Source organism: Brachyhypopomus gauderio, chromosome 4, assembly GCF_052324685.1.
Source record: "Brachyhypopomus gauderio isolate BG-103 chromosome 4, BGAUD_0.2, whole genome shotgun sequence".
Lineage (NCBI taxonomy): Eukaryota > Metazoa > Chordata > Actinopteri > Gymnotiformes > Hypopomidae > Brachyhypopomus > Brachyhypopomus gauderio.
Window position 1 is genome coordinate 7,785,331 of NC_135214.1, and position 17,722 is coordinate 7,803,052.

The 17,722-nt window shown below is 40.9% G+C and overlaps 1 protein-coding gene and 2 long non-coding RNA genes across 6 annotated transcripts in view; 2 read left to right on the plus strand and 1 right to left on the minus strand.

The window, feature by feature from the left end:
* gpc6b (glypican 6b) overlaps positions 1–14,032 on the minus strand; it is a 69,869-nt gene extending 55,837 nt beyond the window's left edge. Inside the window, exon 1 of one of the 4 annotated variants that reach the window (XM_077001931.1) lies at positions 13,445–14,032. In XM_077001931.1, coding sequence (XP_076858046.1) covers positions 13,445–13,592 — 148 coding nt within the window. In that variant the 5' untranslated portion in view covers positions 13,593–14,032. The remainder of the gene's footprint in view (positions 1–13,444) is intronic. The other 3 variants (XM_077001932.1, XM_077001933.1, XM_077001934.1) reach the window with 3 other exon arrangements.
* LOC143512054 (uncharacterized) lies at positions 6,375–7,560 on the plus strand. Its single transcript, XR_013130352.1, has 2 exons — positions 6,375–7,006; positions 7,287–7,560. It is a non-coding gene; the product is annotated as an uncharacterized LOC143512054 (long non-coding RNA).
* LOC143512057 (uncharacterized) lies at positions 13,539–16,672 on the plus strand. The gene is made up of 2 exons (XR_013130353.1): positions 13,539–13,686; positions 14,849–16,672. It is a non-coding gene; the product is annotated as an uncharacterized LOC143512057 (long non-coding RNA).
* Positions 16,673–17,722: the final 1,050 nt, after the last annotated feature.

Consider the following 17,722-nt stretch of genomic DNA (forward strand, 5'->3'; position numbering starts at 1 on the left):
GGTAAAGGTAAAGTGAGTGATGGTAATGAGGGTAAAGGTAAAGTGAGTGGAGGTAATGAGGGTGGAGGTTAAGTGAGTGGAGGTAATGAGGGTGGAAGTAATGAGGGTGGAGGTGAAGTGAGTGGAGGTAATGAGGGTGGACGTAAAGTGAGTGGAGGTAATGAGGGTGGAGGTGAAGTGAGTGGAGGTTAAGAGGGTGGAGGTAGAGAGAGTGGAGGTAAAGTTGGTGGAGGAAAGGAGTGCAGGTAAAGGGGGTAAAGGTAAAGTGAGAGATGGTAATGAGGGTGGATGTAAAGACGGTGGAGGTAAATTTGAGTGGAGGTAAAGAGGGTGGAGGTAGAGATAGTGGAGGTAAAGTGTGTGGACAAAAAGAGTGCAGGTAAAGGGGTAAAGGTAAAGTGAGAGATGGTAATGAGGGTGGTCGTAAAGAGGGTGGAGGTAAAGTGGGTGGAGGAAAAGAGTGCAGGTAAAGGGGGTAAAGGTAAAATGACAGATGGTAATGAGGGTGGAGATAAAGAGGGTGGAGGTAAAGTGAGTGGAGGTAATGAGGGTGGAGGTGAAGTGAGTGGAGGTAATGAGGGTGGAGGTGAAGTGAATGGAGGTTAAGAGGGTGGAGGTAGAGAGAGTGGAGGTAAAGTTGGTGGAGGAAAGGAGTGCAGGTAAAGGGGGTAAAGGTAAAGTGAGAGATGGTAATGAGGGTGGATGTAAAGACGGTGGAGGTAAATTTGAGTGGAGGTAAAGAGGGTGGACGTAAAGAGGGTGGAGGTAAAGTGGTTGGAGGAAAAGAGTGCAGGTAAAGGGGGTAAAGGTAAAATGACAGATGGTAATGAGGGTGGAGGTAAAGTGAGTGGAGGTAATGAGGGTGGAGGTAAAGTGACTGGAGGTAAAGTGACTGGAGGTAAAGTGGGTGGAGGTAAAGAGGGTGGAGGTAAAGGGGTAAAGGTAAAGTGAGTGATGGTAATGAGGGTGGAGGTAGAGAGTGGAGGTAAAGTGGGTGGAGGTAAAGAGGGTGGAGGTAGAGAGTGGAGGTAAAGTGGGTGGAGGAAATCCTATATCATCAAATCCAATGCCTATATCATCCAATACAGTATAACTGTCTATATATATAATCCAATATAGTATAACTGCCTGTATCATCCAATACAGGATATATCCTGTCCTAATTTAAACAAACTCTTTCCAACACAAACATGAAAATCAGCTTCAATTTGAGATGGTTAATCTGCAACTTGTCACATTTTTTTTTACTTTTTGCAATATTGACCATGAAGTATTGCAGTATTGACTATGAATACCTAAAATGCCACAGTGTGAATGTGCCCCACATGCAGCCCTAGAATGCAGCTGGAACCCATGAAGTGGTCAGTGCAGGTCAGATCTCCTCACATCACACATGCCAAGACTCACCAACCCCTGGCAAACTGTAATCAGACCTGTTACAGCAGTGGGTATGCTAAATAAGACGTGGGAGACCCTGCTATCGAAGAGGCTGATGGATTATGCAGTTGCTGGCAATACAGCCACACTGTTCCAAATAACTGTAGCATATTCTGGCTTTGAATCCTGAAGAGTAGCACAAAGCCCTTGCCAAGCACGATAAGGCAGTGTTGGATGAGGCCGTGTTGTGATTGGATATGGTGCCGAGGCCCGAGGTCCTGGGGAAGGCTGAGAGGATACGGCTGCATGTCTCCAGCCTTCCCACACCAGCCCTCCCACACCAGCCTTCCTACACCAGCCTTCCCACACCAGCCCTCCCACACCAGCCTTCCTACACCAGCCTTCCCACACCAGCCTTCCCACACCAGCCCTCCCACACCAGCCTTCCTACACCAGCCTTCCTACACCAGCCTTCCCACACCAGCCTTCCCACACCAGCCTTCCCACACCAGCCTTCCCACACCAGCCCTCCCACACCAGCCTTCCCACACCAGCCCTCCCACACCAGCCTTCCCACACCAACCTTCCTACACCAGTCTTCCCACACCAGCCTTCCCACACCAGCCTTCCCACACCAGCCCTCCCACACCAGCCTTCCCACACCAGCCTTCCCACACCAGCTGCTCGAGAACTCCAAACTCAGCATGCAGTGCAGTTGTTGGCTGGATTCTTAATGGTTTGATGGCAGTGTGTTGGAAAACTGGGCATCTCAGGGTGCCCTCGTGGGCTGCCTGCTCCATATAAGCCAGGCCACCTTATCCAGACCTGCTGTCCACGCTCACACGGTGGTATCTGGATACATCAGACAGATACACTTGTTGTGTGTGTGTTTAACATGTTTAACATGATTATGTTTCTCTGCCAAACTGTATATGTGCTGCTGTTGTGTGACATTGACTTAATTTAATTTCTACTTTAAAGTGATATAAAAGGCAGCATATATACACAGTTGAACACACTCTACACTGTAAAAAAAAAAAGTGTAAAAAAACGGTAATTTTCTGGAAATGGGGGCGCCAGAAAATTACTGTAAAAAAACAGATAAGTACTGTAAATTAAAAAACATACATAAACTGTAAAAAAACGGCAATTTTCTGGCGCCCCCGTTTCCAGAAAATTACCGTTTTTTTACAGTTTATGTAAAAAAACAGATAAGTACTGTAAATTAAAAAACATACATAAACTGTAAAAAAACGGCGATTATAACACTTAACATGCAACACTGTCATTTTAAAGGAAATATTCCTAAAATTGAATGTGGTCTTTACTCTAGTTCACATTCAATTATAACAATATTGCAGTGTGGTGTAGGAAGGAGAGGTAGCAAACAGATCCACCGCAGCACAAGGCTTTTTAAATTCAAACTGCCTCAACAACATAATCACGCCAGACCCCACGATCACGCAGAAGAGACTTAATTTAGACACAAAACATGAGAGAACGGCAATAACACGACAACACTACACAAACATGGCATAGAATAATTCACACAGTACAACTACATAAATTGATGAAGGGGGACTTAAACCAAGTAATGCACATAATCAAGTACACAATTAATCAACACATGCATAGACATCACATTAACAGATAACGATACCGGAGTCGCAGAGACTCATGGGAAGTAGCGCCGTTGTCACGTAGGGCAACGCCCCCTCTCGTGGCTGCCACTCTGGGTTCCCTCGTGTCTGTGTTCCGTGCCTGTTTACCCTGCCCCGCTCGTTGTCTCTGAGATTCCCTGATTGTCCGCCACGCCCCTGTCATAATCGTCCCCACCTGTTCCTAGTTTAGTTCAGTGTTCATATAGTCCCTGTATTTCCCCAGTCTGGTTGTCGGTTGTTTTGGATGTCTGACCGTTTATGTGTTTCTCAGTTTCGTGTTGCCCTGCTGTCGTTTGTTGCTTTCCGTGTCGTTATGCCCCTGTACCTGTCCAACCTTGATGGCTCTCCTGTTATGACCCCTGCCTGCCACTACGATGACGATTGTGGAATGCCCTGCAATAAATCTCGCTTTTCTCAGCGATTGTGTCCGTCTCCTCGCTCCGTGGCGCGAGCCACGTTACAGCCGTCCCCCATTGGACCGACGCTTCAATATAAAAATATATATAACATTAATAGTTAAAATGAGCCATAAACTCCGAACCGTCAGAACACACATTTCAACGCTACGGTTATAGTTAAACTATGATCGGACAGGAATGCCAGACACATGTTCTAGCACTATATGAACCGATAAGAATATATTACGCGTTAACTAAATAAGTTACATGCACTGAAAGCTGACGTTGCAAATACTCATTTGAAGAAACACTGATTTCAAAACTCATGCATTTGGGCTGCAGCGGGGTGATAACGAAAGGTTCTTCAAACAATATGCACAACCAGAACAACTCTTCATGCACACTGCAGTGGTCCGATTCAAACAGGCCCCACCCCTACCAATCATAAACTTAACATATTCAGTTATCTTTACTTAACATGATCATTGCAATGCCTATTTCAGCTCAATAATGATAACAACTAGTTTTATTTAGTAATGGCAATATTTTTTATGAAACATGAAATAATAATTAATGATTACTAAAATAATTTATTAAAACCTAATCCGGGTTTACAGTGTAGATACAGTGATACAGATACAGTGCATATTTAATAGTGGATTGAAAATGAGATGGATCTGGAACGCCTTAACTCTTTATGTATGTTATAAATATAAAAATAAATCACAGTCAAGAACATTTTACTTTTTACTCACTTTTATAACATGAAAATCACATATTTAACATGTCAAAACTTAAATTAAAACATGCATCAATGTTGTCTTGTAATATTTCCTTGAAATTAATTCCAGAAGATTCTATTACTTTGTCTCATTAAGATTAATCAATATTACTTTCTTTTTACAGTTTGTTTAGTTAAAATTATTATCTAAGAATTGTTAAAAAACAGATTTATAATGTATTTAATTTATACAGATTTTTCTTGTTAAATCACATGACATTTTTAAATAAACAGTTTGTTCTGGTAATTGTAATACACTTTCCCTGTCATTTTAAAATACAGGAAAAAACTGTAAAATTTATTGGGAAAAACCTGTAAAAAAACTGTTTTTTTTTACAGTGTACGTTTAATTGTATTTCATTATAAGGTGTTTGTCAACAACTGAATTATAGTTGCTGTAGTGCTTACAGCATGGTTACGTACTGTTGTATTTCTTCGACGTACATTGTGCCATTTTGCTCAGTTCAGCATTAAATAACTTCAGTACTCAGTATGCCAGAAGGAAATGGGATGTTTTGATATGTACACGGTCTCCATGCCTAAAGCATCACAGTTGAGCTACATGGCAGAATAAGCAGTGCTGACCTACTAAAACCTGCAGGCCATCAAATGTGAAAGTCTACTGTGAATATAACAGACATCAACGTGTACAACTGGATTAAAACCACTTAACAATGAATTCAGATCAACTTTTCCCAAAGTTTCTGCCTTTGAACGACCCAGAAGCCACACTTAGTAGTTAATGATATTAACATCTCAAATGTCTGGGCCTGGAGCACGGAGATAAAGCTGTACATTTCACAATCACGTTCTCCTTTAATAACACCAATGATGGGATCTTCAGCCATTTGGCTTCTGCAGTACAAAACATCTCACTGGGTTCATATGAGTCCATCAAGTCACCACTCCCTCAACAGATAATGTCAGCAACACACAACAACACCAGGCTCAGTGCACGATCACCAGAGCAGTTCACAAGAGAAGTTCACAAGAGCAGCCCACAAGAGTGGTTCAGGGCTAATTCATGATTCTGACAGATCAAGTGCAAATAATTTTTTACACAGAACCAGAAATGCCCATACTATGCTATGCTATTACATGATATGCAACTCCAGGGCTTTTTTAAACTTCTCTTTCTAACTTTCAGTGCTTTCTTTTTATTCTCTTTGACAAAACCTAAGCTATCAAATTCAAGACCAAAATATTCTCAAGTACAGCAAGGACATTGTAATATGAATGTGATCGATTTGACTTTTTGAGTTCATTTGACTTAAACACTACAACTCTATGACGACTGTAAAGTTGTATTGTCACTTTAGCAGCACAGGATTTTATGAGTGCATTCACAGCAGAAATATAGTACAGTAGAATATATATATATATATATATATATATATATATATATATATATATATATATATATATATATATATATTAGTGGTGGGACTTTAACGCGTTAATTTCGATTAATTAATTACAGGAAAATTAACGCACTAAAAAAATTAACGCATTTTAACGCATTTAACGGACGAGACACTTTTGCACCGTGGAATGTTTCTCAGTGAACGAGTTCCAGACATACAGATTATATGAACCAGATGGAAGTAGGCTACAAACAAAAATAGTGTTATTTACACTTTATGTAGGAAGGAGTTCGCTTATCACAGGAGCACTTCCACCCTTCGTTACCACCTCAACGCAAAACATGTTGCGGCTAAAGCTGGGCGTACACTGTGCGATATTTTAAATCGTGTACTCAGCTCCAGCTCAAACTGTACGACTAAATCGCAGGGAGAGTCGGCTCGTGGAGCTGCTTCAACAGTGCGATACTCTCACGAGGAGCGATTTGAATTTCACACGTTTGATATTCTTGCGACGCTGCGATTTCTGATCGGGAGTTGTGAATCGCTCCTCGTATACCTGTGTAAACTATAGCCTACGATGCACGACACGCGATTGAGCCGAAACGAGTGAAAAATCGGCTGAAAATGGGCCAAAAATCGCAGTGTACGCCCAGCTTAATGCGCAGGTCAGTAATGATAACTTAGCTGCTAAATGTATTCCTAATACGATAGGGTGACCAAACGTCCGTAATTCACATCCTGTGAGGAAATGTCCTGGTTTTTAAATTACCTTCATTGGACCATTAATGGCGCATTTCCACTAGGGCCTGCTTGGCGCGGTACGGTTCGATACGGGTCGGTTTGTGAGTGTTTCCATTAGTACCAGGACCCGTTTAGCCGGCCCCTTTGGGTACTTTTTTCGTACCGACTCGCTCGAGGTTCTAACCGTTCCGAAGCGGTACAGTTCTGTGACGTGGAGGAACAGCATGACACTGATTGGCCAGGGAGTGTCGTCACAGGGTGCGTCAGGAGAGCGACTCCTCCGCTATGCTATGGACTCCTCAGCCATTTTTAAAACCCAAGGAGCGAAGTCTGTTCCCTGGTCAAACGCCGAGATACAAACCTTTCTGTTAATAATCAGCGATCAAAAAATCCAGGGTGAACTGGACGGGGGCACTAGAAATGTAAAGGTTTTTAGCGATGTTTCCGCGCTAATGGCCACTCATGGCTACCAGCGGTCCGTTCAGCAGTGCCGGTCGGTCCAAGCTAAAAAAGCTTAACGCGATTACCGGGCGGTGAAGGACCATAACGGACGCAGCGGAGCAAACCGCAAAGACTGGAAATGGTTCCAGCAAATGGATGTCGTATACGGTCACCGGCCAGCCAGTAACGGAAGAGAAAACGTGCTGGACACGACGATGTCGGTGCTGGAGGCCACGGAGAATGGTGAGTGTATTGTGATTTCACAGTTTTACTACTAGGCTCGTAAAAGATGTAATATGAACGTAATATGAACGCATCTATTGTAAACGCAGGAATTTAGAGCTGTGTTTGTAGTTAATGTTACCACCACAGTCACTACTGTACAATAGCTAGCTCTTAGCCTTGCTAGTTAGCTGTAGCCATAGCAGCGATGACGTGCTACACATTTTGTGCAGTTACGCTATATTGTTGTTGCTTTCACGGGAATACTTGTGTTTAATATTTGTTATTTTTTACGTTCAAGATTCCCCTTCCATTGACGAGGCGAGCGGAGTTGGCGGAAAATGTTTCCTTCAACCGGGCTTTCCTCGGGGTGCTTGGCGAACTTGTGAACACCATGCGAGACAGACGCCAGTAAAAGCACACAAAATGTTGCTTGTAGTACTATAAATATTTATTTCATATAAAGCTATACGTATATATTTGCTTTTTGCACTTTTTTAAACTATAACTATAATTTACATATGTTGTACTTTAAATATCTATTTCATAATAAAGTTTGATTTCATTTGATTGTATGACTGATGCTTTTTATGCAGGGTGTATTCAGCCTGTTTGAGTAATACCAAATTATTATCAATAATTAGAGCAACCACATACAATAATGAAGATAAAGATAAATAAGATACAATAATGCTATTTGTTAAGGGGTGTTGTGCCGGTGTTGTGGTCGCATACAAATGATGTCACGACACTACAACCCGCGCGCCAACAGCGACTCCACCCACATTGGGGTGGTTCACCATTGTAATGGAAACACAACGCGACCGTACCGTTCCGTTGCGAAGCGACCCGTATCGAACCGTACCGCGCCAAGCAGGCCCTAGTGGAAATGCGCCATAAGACTGGATTAAACTTTCGCGAGTGGCCGTAGCGCGCGACTCCGCACACGTTTATACATGACGCGTCACATTATTTGTGTTGTCCGCTCCCTGTGGTCGAAGATAAAGACTTACAAGAAGCGCTGCGAATTGCGTCAACTGATGCAAGTTACGAACTACCGTCCAGGGGTGAGTTTCCTAAAACGTTCTTAGCGCCAAGTACTTCTTAACCTCGTACGTAAGAATGAGGTAACAAAGTACTTGGCGCTAAGAACGTTTTGGGAAACTCACCCCAGAAAGACAATGTCGAAGAAAATCCAGCAGCTGTATGATGAGGAATAGGAAGTAAAACAGGTTATTGTGAAGAGCGCCACAAATGTGGCTCTGACTGGGGATCACTGGACCTCTGTTAGCAACAAGAATTATCTTGGTGTGACAGCTCATATAGATGATGAATCTATAGATGATGAAGATCCAGTCATTTGCTTTGAGCATGCAGAAGACCACTTCTAGGCACTATGGAGATGCCTGTGGCAGAAGCCTGGGAAATTAAAGAAATTGCTAAAATGCTATTAAAAAACATCTTCTGATTTACTTCAACTCTTCCAATATCCTGAGCAAAACTCCCAAAATTAAACAACATTTTTGATCAGAATTTCCAATGTTCTGAACTGTTTTCTGCACACTACACATATATTGGTCTGTGTAGTAGACTGGTGGAAAAATAAACAAGATGTTTAGTTTATAGTTTTTTAGTTTAGTTTATGATTATGTTCATTGATTCATTCATCATTCAAACTTAAATTAATATTTCTCATGTTAAATACTGAAATGCGATTGAAATGCGATTAATTTCGATTAATTAATTACAAAGCTTCCGATTAATTCGATTAATTTTTTTAATCGCGTCCCACCCCTAATATATATATATATATATATATATATATATATATATATATATATATATATATATATATATATCGCCCATTATCTTGGTAAAACCTAATGTCATTAGACAGTCCGGTTGGTCAGAAACTGAAACAGACATGAACATTTGAACAGTTCAGGAGGAGTCAAAATGTAATGCAAGCACATACACACGCACGCACACACAGATATTGTAGAATGAAGGCCCCTTAAATACCCGTTGCTCTATCAAGACACAACATAGTCAAAAGCAACAGAACTGGAAGGCAGACAAACAAATCAGTATGCAGCAATATCTAGTACAGACAATAGAGGTGGACAACAGACAACAGAGACAGACAACAAACAACAGAGACAGACATCCGACAACAGAGATGGATATCAGACAACAGAGACAGATTGGAACAGATGACAACAAAGAGAGACAATAGACAACATAGAGACGGACTGAAACAGACAACAACGAAGGTTGTGAAGGAAAACAAAAACCACCAGGTATCTGGGGGGAAAAAACTCCACACAGAGAAACCTCACCTCACAAACAGAACACAGAGAAACATTACCTCACAGACAGAACACAGAGAAACGTCAACCGACAGACAAAACGCAGAGAAATGTCAACCGACAGAACACAGAGAAACATTACCTCACAGATAGAACACAGAGAAATGTCAACACAGACAAAACACAGAGAAATGTCAACGAACACAGAGATACATTACCTCATAGACACAACATTGAGAAACCTCAACTCAAAAACAACAGAGGATAGAGCACCACTGGGGTGAGAAGAAGCACTTTAAGCACAGGAGAATAGGAGTTTATTATTTCCTGGCATTGTCTGTTTACACCCAGGTAAACATGAAGGCCTTTACCACTTTACACCCACTTTACTCCCAGATAAACATGAAGGCCATTCCCAATTTACTCCCAGTTAAATGTGAAGTCAGTTCATGAAATGCCCTGCTAGATGTGCCTTTGTCAACTCTAAATTGCTATCGTTATAGCTATATTGCTATCGCTATATCGCTATTACTATGAGTGGAAGTAGAGCACACAAACAGAGCAGGGGCGTTAAGTGTGTAGCACATGAAAATAGCCTCTTCTGTTGCATCATTGACTGAGTTCTACATTGCTTCTGGAGGCAACATTAGCACAAGAACTGCATCAGGAGTTTCTTGAAATGGGTTTCCATGGCTGAGCAGCTGCACATAGGTTCTTAGGCCAAATGCCACGTGTGAGCTGGAGTGGTATGAAGCATGCCAACACTGGACCCTAGAGCGGTGCAAACGTGTTCTGTGGAGTGATGAATCACACTTCACTGTCTGGCAGTCTGAAGAGTAAATCTGGGTTTGACTGAACAGTACCTATCAGAACACTACATATCAAAATGCATTGTTCCAGTAGTAAAGTTGGGTGGGGAGAGATAGCAGTTTGGGACTCTTTCTCTGGAGTTGGAATAGGGCCCATAGTTCCAGTGAATGTTCATGCAAATGCTGCCACACACAAAGGCATTTCAGACAATTATATGTTTTCAACTTTGCGGCAACACTTTGGGGAAGGCCATTTTCTGTTCCTGCATGACGGTGCCCCTGGGCACACGGTCCATGAAGAGATGGTCTGAGAAGCTTCAGTGTCCTACACACAGCCTCAACCAACACCTCTGGGAAGAACTGGAATATGTACTGCCATCCAGAGCTTGTCATCTAACATGAGGGCCTGACCTGATAAATGCTCTTTTCACTGAATGGGCACATATTCCCACATAAGTACTCTAACCTGTTCACAGAAAAGTGAACACTGCTGTAGCCAAGAGAGGGGTGGAGGGTGGTGGGGCTCCACAGTAGTACACGCAGTTCTAGAGGTGGATGTCCAATGTACATATAAGTGTAATGGTGAGATGGTCCCATACTTTTTGGAAGACTGATTGTTTTTAAGAACTGTACATGTTGATGCTGTCATCCAGCTGTGTCTTGGCATCACTCTATTTGTGACTATGACTTGACTGGAAAGCAATGTCTCAGTGAACCCTCATGCCTGTGGTCACCTCTGAACCTCTCCCTTTAGTTATGCTGCTATAGATTAGTCTGCCGGAGCCACATGCTGATCACTGGCACGTGAGCTACGTACATTTAAATCAACGGTGGTTTAAATTCATGTCCACTCAGTCTGTATTATCTATCTTCTTGCATGGCTCTACCCAAGACGATTGGATACAGGCACCTGCAGGCACCTGGGGGATGGTCTGGCTGCCGGTGGATGTGCTGATACCGGGGTTCACCTGGGGAGTAACACTGCAGTCGGAGCCTACAATACCAGCATCACTGCTCCGACACGGAATGAAAACCTGGCATTCATCAACAGACATTTACAGTGACAATATCAAAACCCAGAACTTTCAATTCTACCTTTTACCTAGTCTGATTGTGTGGATTATGTATGACTTGTGTATTTGTGTGTTAACGGGCCGCCCAATGGAGGATGGGTTCCCTTTTGAGTCTTGGTTCTCCCGAGGTTTCTTCCTATTCCTCACCATCATAGGGAGTTTTTCCTCGCCACTGCTCATTAGGGTTCTGGACCCATAGTATTGTTAACCTTGTAAAACCCTGTAAAGCTGCTTTGCGACAACTTGAGTTGTTAAAAGCGCTATACAAATAAACTTTGATTGATTGATTGATTGATACATGTACATGCATGGACAGTGCTGAATATACTATGAAGAGTACTCACAGGCTCACCTACAGACGCTGTGGTGGTAGCAGGCTCACCTACAGACGCATGTCAGTCGCAAATCTAAAAGTATCGCGGCCCAGATACAGGGTGTTATATGAAGATATATTGCAAATAAAGATATATTTCAGATATATTCAAATTTGTCTTTCAGAACAAACAAAAGTAAGCAAAATTCTAAAACCATGTAAAAATTATCTGTGAAACTTTCATATCTCTTCTTAAATATCTGTTTGTGTTTTTGGTAATAGAATGATGTATTTAATATTTTCATACGCTGTGTATGGTGGTATGCAGCAATCGAGATGCGGTGCAGTGGACTATTTACTGTCCATCTTCAAAGCTCGCAGAACAGGCAGAGGAACAAAGAACAGAAGGTAAGGAGATGGCTGGCGGCGTGTACACTCCACGCGCACAGCTGAGCCTTGGACAGCGACTGGCATTCTGAGAGCAGTGCACTGGAGGAAGGCATTGTGGGCCGGAGATGGGCAAGATCAGACCATACTGAGATCAGACCAGGCTAAGATCAGACAAGTGGTTATGTGACTGAGTGATTGGAATTTTAGTGATTGGGAATGGGACAGGCATGGTGTATGGATTTTAGGTGCGCGTGTGTGTGTGCGTGTGTGTGTGTGTGTGTGTGTGTGTGTGTGTGTGTGTGTGTGTGTGTGTGTGTGTGTGTGTGTGTGTGTGCAAAACCTGCATAACAGTCGTCCACTGGAAACTATGGCTGATGAATTTGTTAACAGATTTGAGATTGCTTCTTCACTTCAATACTTTATTTCATTTATTTGCTATTTTATTACTTTGCTGCATTGTTACTTCGTTACTTCTTTAGTTTATTTCATTACTCTGTTAATTCATTACTTCTTTAGCTTATTTCATTACTCTGTTAATTCATTACTTCTTTAGTTTATTTCATTACTCTGTTAATTCATTACTTCTTTAGTTTATTTCATTACTTTGTTACATTGTTACCTCATTACTTCTGTAGTTTATTTCATTACTCTGTTACTTCGTTACTTCTTTAGTACATTTCATTACTTTGATACCTCACTACTTCTTTAATTTATTTCATTACTTTGTTAAGTTATTTCATTGTTACTTTGTTACTTCTTGATTACGTTGTTCATTTTGTTTCTTTTTTTGTCTTTTGTTTATAACCGAAAAGGTTGTATTAGGGTAATAAGGGTAATAGGAGTAAGGTAATGTTTGTGTAATGTAAGCATAATTTATGTGGCCAGATGTGTTGAGAATGACCTTCATTTAGTAAAACTGCAGTTTTAGCTAAACCTACAACATAAAGATTTGGTTTTTCCCACACATAAATGCAAAATACAAATTATTAAAAAAAAATACTTAGTACCACAGAACATCATATAGGCTATATGGCCTATATATAAGATTTGTAGGTTGCCATTTTTGTAAAAGATTTAAGATTTGGCCTTTCTTTCTTATTTGGTAACATGATTATTGACATCATTTTGGAAGGACAGATCATATTAAACAAGTCTTACAGTAAAAATAATACAGTGAAAATAATATAGTGAACAGAATATAGTGAACAGAAATGTAGGATTAATTCCATAATATGAATTCAAGAAAATATATGTTGACGTACACTTGCCAATATAGCATCGCCTTAACAAGGACTCTGCATGTAAGGTATACTTTAACTAATATCTTAAATCATCAACGTTGGTAAAACTGGGCACTTATATACTCAGCATCACTAGTATTGTAATAAGGATAAAGTGCAGGGCAGTGTGCTCGCTTTATTGTAGGACAGTGATACAGACGGTCTAAGTTAAACTGCCTTTATATAGAAATGATATTTTGCGACAATTACTTAACAGGCCATTACTATGTTTCACAGAATGTAATAAAGCATTACATTTGAACTAACAAACGCGTTCATATTTACCTTCAGTTTCCTGCTCTGGTACGTCTTCAGAGTTGAAACCCATTGCGATATAAGCTTCTCTAATCCCACTACAGTCGCCAGTTTTAAGATCCGCTGCAACGGAAAACAGCACCGCAAAAGTGCACAGAGCAGAGTACACAGCACGCATCTCGGAACACAGACGGACTCCACAACGGACTGAGGAGATCTACTGAAGAACATGAGGGAGCGCTGCACACAGCGGGCACAGCCTTGCCTTCTCGGTTAGTTTACACTGAAAAAACATCTCTCGGTCCTTACAAAAATAAAGATTAATACATTTTACAGTCCGCTATTCCTCGGACTCAGCATTCGCGGAAAGCACAGAGTTTAAGTCAGATAGAACAGTACTGGTAACTTCGCTGGAGCGGACCGTGTGTGTGGCTTTGACAGCAGTGTGAGCGCAGCTGGACTGTAGCGGCAGGGAAACGACGTGGGTGAACCGACAACAACGGGAGGTGTCGCTTATAAAGGCGAGGCTTCGCCCTGCGCTATTAACACTATTAATACTCACGGAATAAGAAGTTAGAATATATCAGAATAGTTATAAAACAAGGTTTGTTCTCGCTCGGTGTAGATTTAAATCAAATCCAGGAGCCAAACCCGTAGCGTTTTTTAGTTTATAATAGTAACATTATGATTTACTGTGTTACATACTGTATTTCTTCGCTGTATTTAAAAGCGAATAAATATATTGCTGAGACTTTATAGGTCTAATAGCCCTAACACATTAAAATTGGTTAACTGAATTTTAAAATCATGCATCTGTTATATATTTATTATATATATATATATTTGTTATGCGTAGTTTCTCCCAGTTTATCCCAACTATTGTGTTTTAATGGATTAGCACATTCTGAGAAAACCTACATTCTAGGTGTAGTATTGTTCCCTCTTATTTTAAAAGTATAAACACATTAAAGTACGCAGCTGGAGCATTTCTAGAATTTTACAAATATAATGCTTCACATCTAATGCTTCAAATCTAATTTTTCGCACCTAATGCTTACACTGATGGATGGATGTTCAGGATGGCCGGCAGTGGCTGGATCTTCACTTTAGTCTGTTGTGGCAATAAAAGGCAAAATGATTTAGTGGTCAAATAAGTTGAGGGTGCTACCTTAGCGTAGTAGTATAGGGTGCTGCTAGCTTAGCGTAGTAGTATAGGGTGCTACCTTACTGTAGTAGGGTGAGAGCTTATTTCTGCAATAGGCCTGACTGCATTTATGCAAATAAGTAAATTAACAGCTGACGCCACATGTGACTAATTCTAAAACATGGCTAACTTTTTCCAATATTGGCTGTTTAAATTACTAATCAATTGGAGTTAAAACTTGTATGACCAAAAGAAATGTCTAAACACAGTTTATATTCTAACTTCCACAGGGGAAGCTCCACAGGTCACTGAGTGAGTCTGGACATGGAGACATGGTTCTGGAGACCTGGGATGTAGCCCTGGTCCTGGAGTCCTGGGATGGAGTCCAGGGATGTAGTCCTAGTCTTGGAGTCCTGGTCCTGGAGTCCTGGGATGTAGTCCTGGTCCTGGAGTCCTGGCATATAGTCCTAGTCTTGGAGTCCTGAGATTTAGTCCTGGGATGTAGTCCTGATCCTGACTGTGGAATTCAGAAGCAAAAGAGCAAATCAGAAAAACCAGTGAAAATTAAAAAAAAATATATATATATATATATATTTTACCTAGGCGTCATACTCGACTCCGACCTATCATTTGATAAATATATAGATAATACTACTAGGATAGCTTTTCTACATCTCCGCAACATTGCCAAATTAAGAAATGCATTATCACAGGATGATGCAGAAAAATTGGTGCACGCCTTTGTTAGCTCTAGATTAGACTACTGCAATTCACTACTGTCAGGATGTTCAAATAAGAATCTAAATAAACTTCAAGTAGTTCAAAATGCCGCAGCTAGAGTTCTGACCAGAACTAGAAAATTTCAGCATATTAGACCAGTCCTATCAGCCCTGCATTGGCTCCCAGTTAAATTTCGTATTGATTTTAAAATTCTATTATTAGCATATAAAGCACTACACGGGCTTGCTCCTGAATACCTCCAGGAACTTATTTCCTACTATGAACCCCCACGTCAACTAAGATCACAGGGTGCTGGTCTGTTATTAGTTCCACAAATTAACAAGGTAACAGCAGGGGGAAGAGCCTTTCTTATAAGGCCCCCCAGCTTTGGAATAATCTTCCTAAATGTGTCCGGGACTCTGACACAGTCACAATCTTTAAATCTAGGTTGAAAACCCACTTATTTAGTCTAGCGTTTGATAATTAAAATCCCCCTTAGATAAAGGTACAGATCCAGGGGTTCATAGACGAAGGGTTTTATGGTAGACTGGGGTGCTGGTCAGGGGCGATTTTAGGATCTGGTCTTTAGGGGTGCCCAGCCCCCAGTGCTCACAGAGGCACAATACCAAAGTATTGCGCAGGTTCAGAGCAAGTTTTTTGCATAATATAATATTTAAAAAATGTGTTGAGCCAGGGGGTGCTGAGCAACCTCACGGTGGTGCTCTAGCACCACTAAAAATACCCTAGCCTCGCCCCTGGTGCTGGTGCTGTCATCCTGTCACTGCTCGTGGTCACTCAAGTTTGTTGACAGTGCAGTGGACGGATGCCATTGTCTCAGAATGCCCCCAAGCCTATGTTACCTTCTGGTTCTGCCTTTTTTTTAGCTAGGCTGTAATAATTTAACTTAGTGCCGGAGTTGCTGCCACACTCCAGAAATGTTTATAATTTTACCTGTCCTGTATATGTCCTCATACAGAGCTAATTTTCCCTGTTTCATTTCTCCACATGGCTGCCCGCCTGCTTGAGGTATAATGAGATGAGGAGAGACAAGCGATCCATCCTGGCCGGCCACCTCCTGCCTAACCGGATGCCTACACCATGATGGACATTATTACATCTTTTTCGGTCTAAATGGACATTATTGCATCTTTTACATTCTGTCTATATTGTTGTTGTTGTCATGGTGACCGGTGTCGGCCAGAGGAGGATGAGCTCCCCCCCTGAGTCTTGGTTCCTCTCAAGGTTTCTTCCTCATGCAAAAACTAGGGAGTTTTTCCTTGCCACTGTCGCCTTTGGCTTGCTCACTGGGGGCTAGGACTCGGCACTTGTAAAGCTGCTTTGTGACAACAACTGTTGTAAAAAGCGCTATATAAATAAAATTTGATTGATTGATATATATATATATATATATATATATATATATATATATATATATATATATATATATATATATATATATATATCAGAAAACAAATGAAAATATGATTATATCAAAATGCAATAAACCATCAAGGTGTTTTGGGTAATATATATTTGATTTAATTATTTTAGTTTAAATTCACAACATATGAATTGTTTATGTTATTAATTGTTAATATTTGTGAAAAGGTTTCCATTACTATATTAGTAAAATCTATTGGCACAATTTAATTTAACACAGACCATTAGCAAATGTGCAGTACTTCAGCACTTCAACTCTGGTTAATTCCACCGTACCTTACTACCTCTCATTTGTGAAACATTATTAATCTGGTCTCAATTAATCATAAAATATCTCTTGCTTAGACTCACTTTGGGTTGTCATGTCACATTCAGCTCTCAGTCATAAGGTTCACATTCCCTACCTGGGGTCCTATAGCCTACAGCAGTCTAGAATACAGCAAAGAAGCATTCATTACCCTTCAAACCAGCCCAACAGCAGAAAGACACGGGAAACCAGTACCCAACAGGCCTGATGAATACATGAACTAAAGCTTGACTCAATCAGAAACTTTTGACAATTGGCTTGATAATTAACTTATATAACAAAACAGCACTTAGTTTGTTCTCATAAGACTCTGCATTAAAGGCATCCATAGCCTAAGGCTTAGAAGAACTACAGTATAATTGGCCCAAAAACCCTCAGAAGCAGATAGCTGTGCCATGCCAACCCAACCCATCTCCCCGTGTACTTCATCAAGAGACACTTCAATCTGCCTGCAACCATGAAATACTGTTGATAAAACCCAATAGACCAGAGAGAGAATGTTTAATCTGATCCTCTGTGACTGATTATAAATAATTGTTTCCTAGCAAAGCCACTGTTCCTGGTCTCACTGTACAGTAGGAGATTATGCTGTTAGGGTTAGTGAGATATAACTTCCACATCCTTATTAGTGCGATTCTTTTTAAACAAGTAAGATTTTTTTTTTCAAAATCATGGCAAAGGAAGTAAGAAAGCACCT